The sequence below is a fragment of the Phyllosticta capitalensis genome (assembly GCF_038381095.1).
Source record: "Phyllosticta capitalensis strain CBS 128856 chromosome Unknown BKA78scaffold_10, whole genome shotgun sequence".
NCBI classification, from domain to species: domain Eukaryota; kingdom Fungi; phylum Ascomycota; class Dothideomycetes; order Botryosphaeriales; family Phyllostictaceae; genus Phyllosticta; species Phyllosticta capitalensis.
The window spans coordinates 574,395-585,655 of NW_027117448.1; the positions used below are offsets into that span (position 1 = coordinate 574,395).

The following is an 11,261-nucleotide window of genomic DNA, read 5'->3' on the forward strand; positions in this document are numbered from 1 at the left end:
TCGGTTTATCTCTCACACACTCTCTTTTGAGCTTCTTCTCCTCCACCACACGACTGAGAGATCACTACTATACAATCACACAAACAGCAGACACACTCATTCAAATACATCAGACCTATCTGCTACAAACACCACTTGCCATCGATACAATTCATTTAGTGAAACATTGACAAATCTGCCCCTGAGTGCCCGTTTACAAAGACGTCGAGCAAGCCCAGCAATCACCTGCTTTGTCCCATCGTACGTACTAGGTATACGTAGCGGCTGGATGGTGTGCCTGTGATACTCCGTGCAAAGAGGCATGTACACAAGACAGTACGGATATGTGTGTATTGACTACCTAATACGAGATTAAAGCGCGAGCGACAGCCATGCGGAGAGAACGAAAGAAAAGAAACCGCCTCTCCTTTCCCCATCCCACCATCTCTATCCACCCTCCTGCCGTTCCGTCCATCCATCCATCCAAGCAGCAAGCAGAAGACGCGACCACGACTCCCGAGTCAGCAACGTCCCAAAGATCCCAAACACTCCGATCTGAGTCAAGCCCCAACCAACAGCAGGCAGCCAAAACTTTTTGATTCCATTGCTACCACCACGGCCAATACGAGTAATATTCCCTCCGGCGCCTGTCCAGGTATTCGTGCTCTTCCCAGGTCTGTTGGGGGGTAGGCGAGGACCAAAAAGCCCACTGGTACTGCGCGGCTGTTGGTAAGCTGCCTTGCAGTGGCGCCGCTTGATTTGCCGCATGAAGCTGGTTGGGCACATTCTCCCCTCCTACCGCGCCACCAACATCTCCTTCATCCGCAGGGGAACCTTCGTCTTCAGAGTCGTTGTGCTCGAAGAAGCAGTGGCAGACGTTGCGACGACGGAGCGGCTAACCCCGGCTGTTGCTGTCGCGCTCCAGCTGCGCTTCGAGGCTGCCGAAGAGATCGACCTCGTCGTGGTGACCTTCCTTCTCTGGCTTCGAGGCTTGTTCTTGCTGCTGCTGCCCGGCAGCGCTTCCATTTTCTGCGCCCTCGCTTTCCCCTTCGGCGGGAGGCGGCTGCTCGGTCGTGGTTGCAACTTCTGGTTCGGACGGTGCCTCAGGCTCGGTTGCAGGTGCAGCAGGCAATTCAGTAGTCTCGGTCGTCTCCTTAATGCCACCTTCGCCCTCGCCCGCCGCAACGTCTTCATTCTGCGCCTGGGTAGGTTCCTGAGCTTCGGCGGGCGGCTGCACAGACGTCTGTTCGCCTTCGACCTCTTCCATCTTCACATCTTGTACGCCTTGATCTTGAGTCGGCTCATTGCTCGTCTCAGCCTTCTCCTCCCCGACGCCGCCATTTGTGCCCTCTGTCGTCTCTTGGGGTTGAGCGTCACCTTGGGGTTGATCTGGTGCTTGATTGTCGGCCTTTTCGCTCGTACTGCGACTTTTGGCCCTCTTGGCTGGCGGCGGGGTTGCGGTTTCTGTTTCCATGGCGCGTGACTCCTGACGCGACGCGGACGCAGAGCCCTGACCACTGCCTGACGCGCCAACTTGGGCGGAGGAAGCCAGGGGTAAGTCGGGGGAGCTGGATTGACCGCGCAGTTCAGCTTGTTCAGCTTCCAGGGCATCGGCAGGGCGCTTCAAGGGAACGACTTGTTCGGCAGTAGCAGCGGTGGGAGTGGGTTGTTGTTGATCCTGATTGTCATTTGAGGGAGCGGGGGCGGCACTGTCTTCAGGTTTCGGGGTGTTGGCCACAGCGGGGGTAGGTGACATTTCGCCTTCGTCGCGATCGTCTTCACTTTCGCTGCCATCGTCCTCGCCTTCTTCATCACCTTCGTGCATAGGCGTGTCTTCGCCAGTCGCTGGTGTGCCTTCTTGCTTGATGCGCGGCTCGCCACCCTCGCCGCCTTCGGTGCCTGATGCTGTGCCAGTGCCAGACTCGCCGGGCTGGAACATGACCTTCTTGCGACCTCGACCGGGGCCCTTCTTGGGCTTTCTGCGAGGTGGCGGGGGACGTCGGCGCGGAGGTGTGGATTGCAGGAGGTCGTTGGCTACCACAACGCCTTCTGAGTTTACTACACCAACGCCCTCGACTACAGTGCCAGGAGTAGCTTCCTCAGGGGCAGCCTCTTTCATCTCGACGTCTTCTTCGACAATCTCGCCTTCAACCCGGTGTCCTTCTGGCACTAGCACCTTGTAGACATGGATGCTTCCATCGGCGTCAGTCCGCTTGACCTTGGTTTCTCGCATAGGGACATTTGAGGATGCTCCATTGGTGGTGCTTCCAGTATATGCAGAGGGAAGGCCTTTGCGACGCTTCGCAAGATACTCTCGTTCGGGCTCTTCGACATTTCGCGGAACTTGTGACCATTTCTTGGCAACGAAGCCAACGCGCGCTTCTTTTGGCTCTTCGCCCTCCTCGCCCTCCTTTTCCTTTTCTTCCTCCTCGGGTGGGGTGGGAAGTTTGTACAGTGTGCCTGCACGAGCTGCACGAAGTAATAATTGAGAATGCTCAGGAAGTTGGTTTGATTCACGCGGCATCGGAGGTTCCGGCCATCCGTCTTTTGACTGTGCCTCTTGAATTGCAGCGGTTGACGGGTCGATTACGGTGTCTACCAGTCGCCACTGACGAATTGGCAAGCCCTCAAACACGTCATGATCGATTTGGGTACGACCTGAGCGGTTGGAACGACCGCTTGGCCGGAACTGTGAAAAGTTAGCATACGCATGCAACTGTATTTTGGCCGTAAAATCTGCTCGAGGGACGAGGGCTCATCGCAATGGCTTGCTCTCAATCTGGAAAAATCTGATCCATCCGGCGATTTGAACAGGATAGGACCGGAATTCTCCATCTTTGCTCATTCTGGCAATGCTCCAGGAGGGCTGCAGTGTCCAGATGAAAGACGAATTGGAGGAAACTGTGTTGGTCCGGGGTGGTTGTTGCAAGGAAGTCGACTCAACAAAGCACCCAAACCGGGAACTTGAACAGGAAGACGACGAGCAACAGTAACAGTCCGCGAATCGCGGTATTTCCATGCCGGCCTCGAGTGAGTGTTGCAAAGGCCATCACTCGAGGCAACTATCCGCTTGACTTTCGAGTCCACGTACCATTTCTGCAGATGATGGGCCGCTTCTCAACTAAGAGACGGCGTGGTGTCTTGCAATGCAGGGCGCGTGACAAGTTGACGTGGAATCACACGACTTTAATAGCCACGCCAGCAGACAGCAGACTGAGGAAATTCGGGACCACAGAAATGGCACGTTCCAGGAAAGTTGATGCTCAACAAGGGAGAGAGAAGAGACGGTGAAATGTTGACTTTTGAACAGATGGCGCAAAAGCAAATGACTGCGCATTCAAAGCTGGCGCGCGTAACGATATGTAGCCAGGGCAAAAGCATCCAGTCCAGTCCAGAGGAGGAAAGCCGATCCAGGTAGAGCCAGATTTAGGTCGACGACCATTGCGCGCCATGTCCCTCGGCACGGCAAGAGAGGCAAGGGAAGGAAGGAGCGAGATGGAGAGGGCGAGACTTACTGGCGCCATTTGCTGAACGCAGAGGAGTAGTGGGGCCTCTTTGGGCGCGGTGTTGGGTGACGTAAGAGATGCAAACCGAGCAAAATAATGGCTGCTGATGCGCTGGAGCGAGATGGGTGGTGGGCGCAACTCGGAGTTGATTGCACGTGTCGTTGGAGATGTTGTTGCGGTTCGGCCTCGCGGCTCGAAGGCTGCGACGAGGGCCCGTGCATTGCGCCCTGACTCAGCTCTCCGCGCGGCCAAAGAAACGCCTGTCTTCAGAGAGGCACTTTTAAGCAATGGCTTCACTTTAGATTTCGAGGAATATAAGAGAGAGAGGACTTTTTCCATGCATGTATTAATCAAAAACCTATATACTCCCGCGCCGTCCAGCTGAACCATGTTGATACAGTCCGCATTGGTGAGGTCAACAAACCCTGCGCATGAACCGAGCTCCGTCGAAAGGCACACTCTCCAGAAAATCGGTGCCTTGGGGATGTAGAAATCAGGTGCCCTTTATTCAAGGCCCGCTTGCTCATGTCCAACTTCAGTCCCATCTGTTTGTTTGGTCAGCGACTGTTCACGGCGGCAGTGACATGCGCTATCAGTTTGGAGCGCGGGAAGACATACCCCGTATCCTTTTGCCTCACAATCCCCCCATCTTTGCCAGTTTGCTTGCCGGCCTTGCCGCCCTCTACTACTAACCGGTCGAACTGGAAAAATTGACTGACGATGGTTTGTCTCTGTGATGGAAACGATCAGTCGTGGTTCAGACATTTGCTCATTGACAAGCATGGTGGCCAACACGCCGGGTCCAAGTCTGTTGCGATGCAGCGATGCGGCAAATCTTTCATGATGCCGGATGCCGTCGGCTCTCACTCTCATCTCGCCGGTCGTCTCGACGTGTAGCCTCATGCTCCCGTGGCTCTTTTTGCACCATCCGCATCCTCAAAAAAATGTGGAAGCTCCTGGCATAAAACCGCAGAAATGCGTACCTTCAGTACTTGAAGCTCCTTCAGACCCTTTTGTATCGCCTCTTGTATTGCGCGCTCGTCTTTCAACTTTTGGTTTTCGCGGAAAGCGTCCTTGGTTCGGCGTAATGCGTATTCGCGGAAGTTGTAGGCAGCGAACTGGCGAGCCTGACGGAGAAGGGAGCGGTACTGTCGCGAAGTCTGGGTTAGCTGGAGAGCACCGAGAGAATAGAAGTTTGCAGAGTTCTAATTTCAATGACGTCTGGGAAGCTTGGGCGCGAAAAGATGACGGCTGGAGTCACAGTTGCTCGTCGCGGTCGGGCACTTGCTGGACTTACCAATGATCGCGCCTGTGTCGCCGTGTCTGTTGCAACGGAAGCCATGTCGACAGAGAAGTAGTCGTGAAATGGCAGGGTTGTGAGGTTGGGGCGGAATTGCGACAAGATGTGGCGGAGGTCGCAGCAGTTTATGTCATGGGCACCTAAAAGAGCTCGCGCACTAGCGCGCGGAGGTAACGTGCGTGGCGGAGTTAAGATCTGACATCAAGACCATTTTATTTCTTTGCATCTTTGACAACTGCGATCCGTGGTATTTGCAAAGCACCTTTTTGAAGCCGACGTACACTATCCGCAGTGGCCTCGTTAGCCTAAAGTTCAAAAAGCATCTAGAATACCCGCAACGAACCCCCGTGCCTTCAACGCCTCCGTCCATGCGAACCCAAAAACCGCCTTTTGCTCACTGCCTGTACTTTTGATGAATCTGTCTGATCTGCTCCTCCAGGGGCAAGTTCTGGGTAGGAGCCGATTGGCCATCGTACGAGCCAGAAGCAACCCGCTTCCTCCTAGCCTCTTCTTCGGGACTGATGCGGGCGCCAGTCATGGGGTCGAAAATGTCGTCACGTTGACTTGCCAAGCGCTTGAGGTTGTCTGCCACATCTTGCGTGGAGAGGTTGGTTGTCGAGTATCGTGCGTCAGCCTTGGCCTTTTGCTCCTTCCAGCGCGGGTCAAGCATTTCGACTAGACAAGGTCAGAAACCATCACGGCCAAGATTGGTTAGTACTTACTCCTCATGTGCTGATCAATTTCGTCAAGGGGAATCATTTGGCCACAGATGCTGCATTTGGTCGTCTGGCCGGTGTTGCGCTTCGCCTGAGCGCGAGGGACGTAGTCACTCCTGATCCGCATCTGTGACGGGGCAGCCTTGGCAGCGGCCTGAGCCTGCTTTGCACGCTCCCTCTCTTCCTGTCTCTGGCGAATGAGACGCTCCTCTTCGTCTTCTTGTGGGGGCGCCATGGGGTATGCGGCTGCCATTGGGACTGGCGGTGCAGGATGGACTGGCAGCTGCGGCGGCTGCAGCGTGTGGACAGTGGGCGTGTTGTTCCACTGGGAGAAGTCTTCGTCGGGCATGGCTTCTTCGATGCGCATGTTGGACGGGCGGAGAGACATGGCAGCTTTTTGCTCGAGCGAAGCAGATTGCAGGTCGGCGAGAGAAGTGGGCGGGGGGAGGTCAGTCTGGTCGTCAGCCTCGGTGAAGAGAACCGTCTCTACGACGACAAAGTCGTGCCAGTCAATCTCGGCATAGGCAATCTTTTCCTGTTGTTCCTCCTGCTCCTTCTTTTGCTTTTGCTGTTCCTGGTACCTGACCCATTCGGCGCGGGCCTTTGCCTTTTCCAACATGTTGAACTTGTTCTTGACATTCTCCTGCAATTGTGCCTTGCGCTGCTGCTCGCCTTCGCCGTCAAGAAGCAATTTGTACTGTTCAACCAAGCGGTTGAAGAACTGGTAGAGACTGTGCTGCGGTCGCAAGAAATCGAATTGGTAGTTGCTGGCTTCCTTTTGAGCGAGGGCGGTGGAGAAGGAGCGACCATTCTTGGCGGCGAAGAGAGCCGTTAGTTTGATGACATCCAAATCCTGCGCGTTAATGTTTGGCATACGTGCAGAGAAGTGGAACTCGGGCGGTTCCTTGGGTCCTTGAGGTACTGGCGCCTGCGGGACACCATTCTCGCCAACACGACCTGCCGACACGTCGGTTCCGCGGCCGGCCTTGATCTCCTCGACACGCCATCTGTAGTATGGGTGGTATTCGTCTTTGGGGTCGAGGAAAGAAAACTTGTTGCTGCTGGGATCCTTGGATCGGATACGTTCTTCAAAGACGGTCCCGTTGCGGACTACGTAGCCAGCAGTCTTTTCGAGAACTCCGCGAACCGCGATGGGAGGTAGAATTACGCCCTCGGGCGGTTTGCGCACGGCATCGAGGATGGCGGACTCCTTGGCATTGGCGTCCATGACGAGGCGGGATCAGCCAACGGCTGGGGCAGAGCGGGGAGCGGGGAAGCGCAGCTAGCGGAGGGGAGTAGCTGAGCTGGCGGGCGCGTCGAGGGTGATGTTGACGGTGGGATGAAAGATGGGCTCGTGAGATGGCTGCCATGGTTGCAGTCGATGCTGCAGGCGGCATCGAAGCCGCGGGCCGGCGCTAGCGTCGGGATCGGGGTCGGGATTCGGGAGTCCGTGGTCCGCTGTCCGCCCGCGTAGTTGTTAAATGCCTTGGTGCCTTGTTTGCTTCAGAGACCATTGTCGCCCTACCAGGAATCATGCTGGAATGGAAAAAACAAACGCCTTTCTCTCCTGCCATTGTTTCAACGCGCCAAACAAAAAAACAACAACCGCTTGTCAACGTCACCGGCCGATTTCACATGCAGACGCCCCCTCTCTAATCGACTGCAACGATACCTTACGCCCCCGCTCGTCAAGTTGCTGGGCCGCGGCGGCCATTACTATTTTTTTGGACGACTCGGACGGACGTGGTGGGACGCGCAAGGTGGCCTCCCTTGTGGAGCTCAAAAGCAAGGGCCCCATTCGCCCAAAGACAACTCTCCACCCCTAGCAGCTGAAGGCTCGCGTCCCTCCATCGCGACTCCTCCGCGCGGCCAAGTGTCCTTCTTCAACATTCTTGTCCCTCTTTTCACCTCTTTTTCTCCCGTCGAGCGCGCCCGACAACTCGACGGCTGCGACATCCACCACAACCGCTCCCCTCTCCTAGCTGCCACCGCCAAGCCGTAGCATGCTTGTCGTTTCGGTTCAGCCTCAACTATAACTCAATCTCTGAGCTTCCAATCCGACCAACGTCATGGGAGCAGAAAAGGGCTACCTCAAAGCAGACACGCCGCCCCGCGGCCGGAGCAAGTCGCCCTCGGCCAACGGCAATGGCAAAGTCAAGTCGCGCAGCTATGCCTCCGAAGGCGTCAAGGACAACGATCTCACCAAGCTTCCCGCCTCGGACTGGCAGCTGCTTGGTGTCCTCACGCTTGTCGCCGCAGGCGTCAGGCTATTCAGAATCTACCAGCCCGGCAGCGTTGTATTCGACGAAGTCCAGTAAGTTCAGCCTTGCGATTTCTAAAAAGACCACGACTGACCGCGGCCTCGCAGCTTTGGTGGCTTCGCATCGAAATACATCAAGGGCAAGTTCTTCATGGACGTACATCCTCCGCTTGCGAAACTCCTCTTAACACTGGCCGGATGGTTGGCCGGATTCGACGGCGAGTTCGACTTTAAGGACATTGGAAAGGACTACATTGAACCTGGCGTTCCATACGTTGCTATGCGCCTGCTTCCAGCAATCATGGGTGTCTTGACGATTCCGACCATGTTTTTGACTCTCAAGTCTTTCGGCTGCAAATCCAACATTGCGGCGTTTGGGGCTGGTCTGCTCATTTTCGGTAGGGGATACGATGACGCGGCTTTGCAGAATGCGCGGCTGACAAGTTCCAGAAAACGGTTTCGTCACCCAATCTCGTCTGATTCTGCTCGACTCTCCTCTGGTCATCTTCACGGCATTTACCGCACTTTGCTGGGCATCTTTTGTTAACCAGCACGAGCAAGGCCCCTCGAAAGCCTTCAAGCCCGCCTGGTGGACCTATCTCGCACTTACTGGTCTTGGTCTCGGCGCAACTGTCAGCGTAAAATGGGTTGGTCTGTTTACAATCGCATGGGTGGGCAGTTTGACTGCCGTCCAGATGTGGGTTCTTTTGGGCGACCCGCAGCACGTCACGCCGCGCCTCTGGTTCAAGCACCTCTTTGCGCGCGTCTTCTGTCTGATTGTGATTCCAATTGCCTTTTACGTTGGCATGTTTGCGATTCATTTCATCTGCCTTGTTAACCCGGGCGAGGGCGACGGTTTCATGTCCGCCGAATTCCAGGCCACGCTCAACACCAAGCAAATGGCTGAGGTTCCTGCCGATATCGCCTTTGGAAGCCGAGTCTCGATTCGCCACCATGCCACTCAGGGAGGCTACCTGCACTCCCACCCGCACATGTATCCTGGAGGAAGCAACCAGCAGCAGATTACTCTGTATCCCCACAAGGACGAGAACAACCTGTTCCTCATCGAGAACCAGACTCAGCCAATGCTTCCCAACAACAGGTCCATTCCTGGCCCCACTGCCTGGGATGCTTTGGACCCTGCCTGGGTCGAGGATGGCTCCATCATCAAGCTCTACCACGTTACCACCGATCGCCGTGTCCACTCTCACGACGTTCGTGCCCCGGTTACCGAAGCTGATTGGCAGAATGAGGTATCTGCGTATGGTTACGAAGGCTTCGAGGGAGACGCAAACGATTTGTTCAAGGTCGAGATTGTCCCCTGGATGTCCGATGGTGAACAGGCCAAGAAGCGACTGCGAACCATTGAGACCAAGTTCAAGCTTGTTCACATCATGACTGGCTGCACCCTCTTCTCGCACAAGGTCAAACTTCCAGACTGGGGTTACGAGCAGCAAGAGGTCACATGTGCGAGGGGCGGAACTCTTCCCAACAGCATTTGGTACATTGAGCAAAACGTGCACCCCAAGCTTGGTGCCGATGCCGAAAAGGTCAACTACAAGAACCCTGGATTCTTCGGCAAGTTCTGGGAGCTCCAGAAGGTCATGTGGAAGACGAATGCCGGTCTTGTTGAATCGCATGCTTGGGACTCGCGTCCTCCTTCTTGGCCAATCCTACAACGTGGTATCAACTTCTGGGGACAAAACAACCGTCAAATCTACCTGATTGGTAACCCCTTAATCTGGTGGACATCGACCGCTGCTGTGGTCTTTTACATCATCTTCAAGGGCCTTGCTGTCATTCGTTGGCAGCGTGGATACAAAGACTACAGCAACACGACCATCAAGCGCTTTGACTACGAAGTCGGCATGATTCTTTTGGGATGGTTCTTCCACTACTTCCCCTTCTACCTCATGCAGCGCCAGCTGTTCCTACACCACTACTTCCCGGCGCTCTACTTCGCCATTATGGGGTTGGCGCTGACCTACGACTTTGTCACCAACCGCTTCTCTGGCCTCGGATTGAAGGAGCGCCCCGTAATTGGTCAGACTGGTGCCGTTCTTTTCCTTGCTGCTAGCATCGTCGTCTTCACCATCTACGCTCCTCTGACTTATGGAAACCCCTGGACCAAGGACCACTGCAAGTCGGCCAAGCTGTTTGACAAGTGGGACTGGGACTGCAACACTTTCCACGACCGGGTAAGTAATCATCATTATGATTTAAATTTCCTTTTCTAACGTGCTGCAGTACGACCAATACGGCCCGCTCTGGGTCCCCAAGCCCTCCGAGACAGGCGCCCCTGCATCGGCCGCGCCTCAACCTCAAGTCGTCGAAGTACCGCAGGGCGAAAAGAAGGAGCCCGTCATGAGCCCGCCACCCCCCGTCGACGGCCAAGTGGTGGACGAAAAGGTCGAGTACCGCGACGAGAACGGCAACATCCTTAACGAGGAGCAGGTCAAGGCGCTGGAGGGCAAGGTCAGCTTCAAGACACGCTACGAGACGCGGACGCGCCTCGTCGACCAGCAAGGCAACGATGTCAACAAGGAGTCCTCAGGCGCAGGTGGTGGCGTCGCGCCGCCGCACCCCGACGTCCAGGGCCAAAACCCGGAGACGATTGAGAAGCCGCCGGCGGACGGCGCGCGCCAGGAGCCCCTGGCTGTCCCGGTCAGCGACGACAAGAAGAAGGAGGAGAGCGTCGAGAAGGAGGATAAGGGCAAGCCGAGGCCGGCCAGCGAGCCTAGGGAGGCGACGAAGCAGTAGAGCGTAGGTCTGATGACTCCCTAGCTGCATGCGTCGCGTCCTTTTTTTCACTTCTTTTTTAAAAAACAGAAAAATGTTGCTATAATTGTCGTTTGTTCAATCATCATCCATAACTATTGCATCATCTTGTCCTGTTGTCTGCTGCGGTGCGTACGTAGGTTGTTGCCAACTCTTCACTCTCGTCTTCCTCCTCTATTCCTTGTTGTTTTTTGTTAGTTTCTTTCTTTCTTTCGATAACACCCACCATGCCATGGGTGTGTAGTGTAGCATTTGGAGTGTAAGGTAAGGACGTCAATGGGATGGATGGCGGGGGCACAGCAGGTCAGGTCGGGGGGCTGGGTAGGCTAGGCGTAGGTGCAGGTGTATGTCTTGTTTGTTGAATCAAGGTGAAATTATTCTTCATGCCACATTATCTTTGTTGTTTGACAGTGTGGAGTTGGCACTTCTTGAATGCTCCCTGATGCCACACCTTTTGAGTGCTTGAATGTCCTAAGTCGGAGTGTGGGAAGGTGTTTGATCCACTCCTTGGGTGCCATGCCGCACGGCTTGACTGCGATGTTTGACTTTGGGGACATATGAGAGGACAGGTCAACTTGTCGAATGCGCCCCGAGTCTTGAGTATGCAATCTACCGGGAGCAGCATTCAAGCACCATCCCGCCCCATACCTAGTTGGACAATTGTCGTTTGACAATTTGTCAGACAGTCAGTTGCAGAACCCCCCTGTGCCGCATTATTTTTT

General features: G+C 55.2%; 5 protein-coding genes across 5 annotated transcripts; 1 reads left to right on the forward strand and 4 right to left on the reverse strand.

Moving 5' to 3' along the window:
- Positions 1-874: 874 nt before the first annotated feature.
- On the reverse strand, positions 875-2,738 carry BKA78DRAFT_298782 (uncharacterized protein; the record flags this gene model as incomplete). The annotated part of the gene is given in 2 exon segments (XM_066886966.1): positions 875-2,668; positions 2,688-2,738. 2 exon segments carry the CDS (start codon positions 2,736-2,738, stop codon positions 875-877), a joined length of 1,845 nt encoding a protein of 614 aa, XP_066740377.1.
- Positions 2,739-3,171: 433 nt separating this feature from the next.
- BKA78DRAFT_323220 (uncharacterized protein) lies at positions 3,172-3,517 on the reverse strand. The gene has a single exon (XM_066889182.1). It carries the CDS (start codon positions 3,501-3,503, stop codon positions 3,243-3,245), a length of 261 nt encoding a protein of 86 aa, XP_066740378.1. The 5' UTR covers positions 3,504-3,517; the 3' UTR covers positions 3,172-3,242.
- A 287-nt stretch (positions 3,518-3,804) lies between these two features.
- Positions 3,805-4,889, reverse strand: BKA78DRAFT_323225 (uncharacterized protein). Its single transcript, XM_066889183.1, has 4 exons — positions 4,783-4,889; positions 4,469-4,633; positions 4,104-4,216; positions 3,805-4,030 (listed from the first exon to the last, which is right to left on the reverse strand). Exons 1-4 carry the CDS (start codon positions 4,825-4,827, stop codon positions 4,021-4,023), a joined length of 333 nt encoding a protein of 110 aa, XP_066740379.1. The 5' UTR covers positions 4,828-4,889; the 3' UTR covers positions 3,805-4,020.
- A 290-nt stretch (positions 4,890-5,179) lies between these two features.
- BKA78DRAFT_298784 (Pre-mRNA splicing factor PRP21 like protein-domain-containing protein) lies at positions 5,180-6,729 on the reverse strand (the record flags this gene model as incomplete). Its single annotated transcript, XM_066886967.1, has 2 exons — positions 5,180-5,460; positions 5,508-6,729. The coding sequence occupies 2 exons, from the start codon at positions 6,727-6,729 to the stop codon at positions 5,180-5,182; spliced, it is 1,503 nt and encodes a 500-aa protein (XP_066740380.1).
- A 720-nt stretch (positions 6,730-7,449) lies between these two features.
- BKA78DRAFT_29131 (dolichyl-phosphate-mannose-protein mannosyltransferase) lies at positions 7,450-10,682 on the forward strand. The gene is made up of 4 exons (XM_066885874.1): positions 7,450-7,815; positions 7,870-8,159; positions 8,212-9,959; positions 10,009-10,682. Exons 1-4 carry the CDS (start codon positions 7,571-7,573, stop codon positions 10,519-10,521), a joined length of 2,796 nt encoding a protein of 931 aa, XP_066740381.1. The 5' UTR covers positions 7,450-7,570; the 3' UTR covers positions 10,522-10,682.
- The last annotated feature ends 579 nt before the right edge of the window (positions 10,683-11,261 follow it).

Bases quoted from the DNA above. Each gene is read 5' to 3' on its own strand.
- BKA78DRAFT_323220 (XM_066889182.1), bottom strand. From the start codon at position 3,503: ATGGCGCCAGTAAGTCTCGCCCTCTCCATCTCGCTCCTTCCTTCCCTT.
- BKA78DRAFT_323225 (XM_066889183.1), bottom strand. From the start codon at position 4,827: ATGGCTTCCGTTGCAACAGACACGGCGACACAGGCGCGATCATTG. The intron at 4,634-4,782 runs GTAAGTCCAGCA...ACTTCGCGACAG, and splicing joins CGACACAGGCGCGATCATTG to TACCGCTCCCTTCTCCGTCA. The intron at 4,217-4,468 runs GTACGCATTTCT...TTTCCATCACAG, and splicing joins AGGAGCTTCAAGTACTGAAG to AGACAAACCATCGTCAGTCA.
- BKA78DRAFT_29131 (XM_066885874.1), top strand. From the start codon at position 7,571: ATGGGAGCAGAAAAGGGCTACCTCAAAGCAGACACGCCGCCCCGCGGC. The intron at 7,816-7,869 runs GTAAGTTCAGCC...GCGGCCTCGCAG, and splicing joins GTTGTATTCGACGAAGTCCA to CTTTGGTGGCTTCGCATCGA. The intron at 8,160-8,211 runs GTAGGGGATACG...GACAAGTTCCAG, and splicing joins GGCTGGTCTGCTCATTTTCG to AAAACGGTTTCGTCACCCAA.